This window comes from Salvia splendens, chromosome 9 (genome assembly GCF_004379255.2).
Source record: "Salvia splendens isolate huo1 chromosome 9, SspV2, whole genome shotgun sequence".
Taxonomy (NCBI): Eukaryota; Viridiplantae; Streptophyta; class Magnoliopsida; order Lamiales; family Lamiaceae; genus Salvia; species Salvia splendens.
Window position 1 is genome coordinate 19,208,465 of NC_056040.1, and position 2,476 is coordinate 19,210,940.

Here is a 2,476-nt window from a genome sequence, read left to right on the forward strand (position 1 = left end):
ACTGCACCACCAATTAAATTCAAATTGCACTGATCAAGTGGACCATTAAATCCCGATGACAACTCACATAATTCCACTTGATCTGTTTCTTTCCTCTATCCCGTCTTTTTAATTATCTAAAAAGAAAACTAAAATATTTACACTACGCTATCTAGGGAGTGACTGGTGTCCTTAGGATGTCACTTGATCAGACCGAAGATTAGACTTATGTTACTTGATCAAGCAGACTACCCAAGAATACGCAGTAGCTCCCTATACCTGTTTACTGAATAAGATTGGGCAGGGTCAGTGGAATTTCTTCCACTATACCTGCTTCGGCCTTGTCTCTATAGGGATCGACCCTATTACCTTTTATCACAAAAGAGAACGAATTGGAAGGATCTCCCTTGTGCATGTTTGCCTCCAGTGTGTGTGTCGCCATGGTGATATGGGGGTCTGCCCATTCAGAATCCCGCTCCCTGGATATTAGTTCGATTTGACTTTGGAATGGTAGCTCTTTCTGTTCACCGATGGGTTCTTCCTTTCTCGAGGTGAAGTTGGTCACTCTTTTTTTTGTGGCTGGGTGCATGCACAGATTTGGACTTATTTCCATCGGGTTTGCTGTTTTCCACTTGACGCCTTCTTCACCCAGCCTTAGTTTTTTTCCTGATTGTCTCTCCTGTCCATGCAGACTTGGTTCAACTGAATTGTGATACGCCTGGTCAGACATGTCCTTGAGGGTACTTGGCGATTCAGGTAGTTGCCTTGTTGGCGTGGGATTCTCCTCCCGCACCCTTCTCAGTAGGGCAGCTTGGTCAGGTGGTTTTTCATTTCGATCTGGTTGAGTGATCTCTCTTGGCTTGGCTGGTTGTGATGGCTAGCAGAATTCCATAATTGCCTTTTCAGTGGCTTCATCACCCGTTTCCCTAGTCATTATTGTCTTGAACCAGTCAGCTGCTTCCCTTTTAAGCTTCTCATCATAAGTGAGGTCAGAGGGTGGTTTAACGAAGAGTTCATTTTCCAGATACTTTTGCTCTAGAGGTCTGACATCATCTACCGATTGAATGTTTTCGCTGACCTGTGGCTTCCTTGCAGCTTCATTAATGTCGACTGTAAATCGCTCTCCATTAAATTCCAGATTTATTGTCCCATGGCGGACATCAATGATTGTGCTGGTGGTGGATAGGAAAGGTCTTCCCAAGAGGATTCCAATGGACTCTTCTGCTTCTGGCTCCGTCATCTTTATAACAAAGAAGTTGGCGAGGTACGTAAATTTGTTCACCCTGACGATTTCATTCTCCAGAATTCCCTCGGGGTAAATGGAAGACCCATTTGCCAGCTGTATCACCATATCGGTTTCGACTAGTTCTGCTTCCCCCAGCTTTTTATACATAGAATATGGCATAACATTGATGGATGCCCCTAGGTCGCACATTGCTTGCTCCGTTAAAAAGCCCCTGATGGAAATTGGGAGTGTAAATACCCCTGGGTCAGTCTTCTTTGGCGGGAGATCACTAGGTTGGATTACACTGGTCTCTTCGACCATCCTTCCCTTCTCAGTAACCTGTTCACTCGTCTCTTCTTTTTTTTTCGACTTGATTGAAGGTGATGGGCTCAAAGCTTCCGTTATGATCGAGTTTAGGTGCTGGAAAACTCACAGATGAACTTTGACAAACTGTTTCGATTTCAGAGAGACTGTATTGACAATCTCTCGTCCTGTAGGTTGTTGCACTGTGGCTGGAAGCTTCCCTTCATTCCCTCTTAGTTCGCCCAAAGACATGGCTACCTGAGATAACTGCTTTGTAAGCATCTCGAGTGCAGCCCTCTATTCTTTCTTAGTCTCTTGTATTTCTCGCATTGCATCTTGTGGTTGATGCGGGATCATCGCATCTCCTGGGCCTTTATTTTGCTGCTTGTTATACCTCTGATTAAATCGGCCTCATCCATGGCCTTGCTGGTAATAGCCGAAAGATCCATACTGTTCTGGTTGGTCTTGGGAAAGATGATTTTGTTGGTTTCCTTGGAAATACTGTGGATTCTCTTGATTTTGCTGGTTTCCTCTGTGGTACTGCGGAACATAACTCACCATTTGATTACTTGGTTGCCTTTCCTGGTTGTTATACTAAGGGGCTTGGTGTTGGTAACTCAATTCTCCTTCCTGTTGTCGGCTTGACCAGCTAGGCTGTCCTCCACTTGACCAGTTCCCTTGAGGTCCACTTGACCTCCCTGCCTGACCTCCCTGCATTCTATTCCCTCAAGTGTTTGGTCTATCCAGGATTCGAGCTGGTCAGTTGGACTGCCCGTCAGAGGGCTGTACCTGTTGTGTCGCGGTAAGTTGTGGTTGGCTTTGATTCTGATAAGTCCATCTGAAGTTGGGGTGGTCCCTCCACGGAGCATCTCTCTGCTTCCCCTGGATCCAGTTGCCATTTGTGTTCCAGTGGCCTACGGCGTTTACTTGCTCTACCTCAGGGGGAAACTCGTAGTAATAGTAGTGATG

The 2,476-nt window shown here is 45.8% G+C and overlaps 1 protein-coding gene across 1 annotated transcript; it reads right to left on the reverse strand.

Annotated features, from left to right (window-relative positions):
* Positions 1-856: 856 nt before the first annotated feature.
* LOC121749263 lies at positions 857-1,525 on the reverse strand. The gene has a single exon (XM_042143849.1). The coding sequence runs from the start codon at positions 1,523-1,525 to the stop codon at positions 857-859; it is 669 nt and encodes a 222-aa protein (XP_041999783.1).
* Between the last annotated feature and the right edge of the window lie 951 nt (positions 1,526-2,476).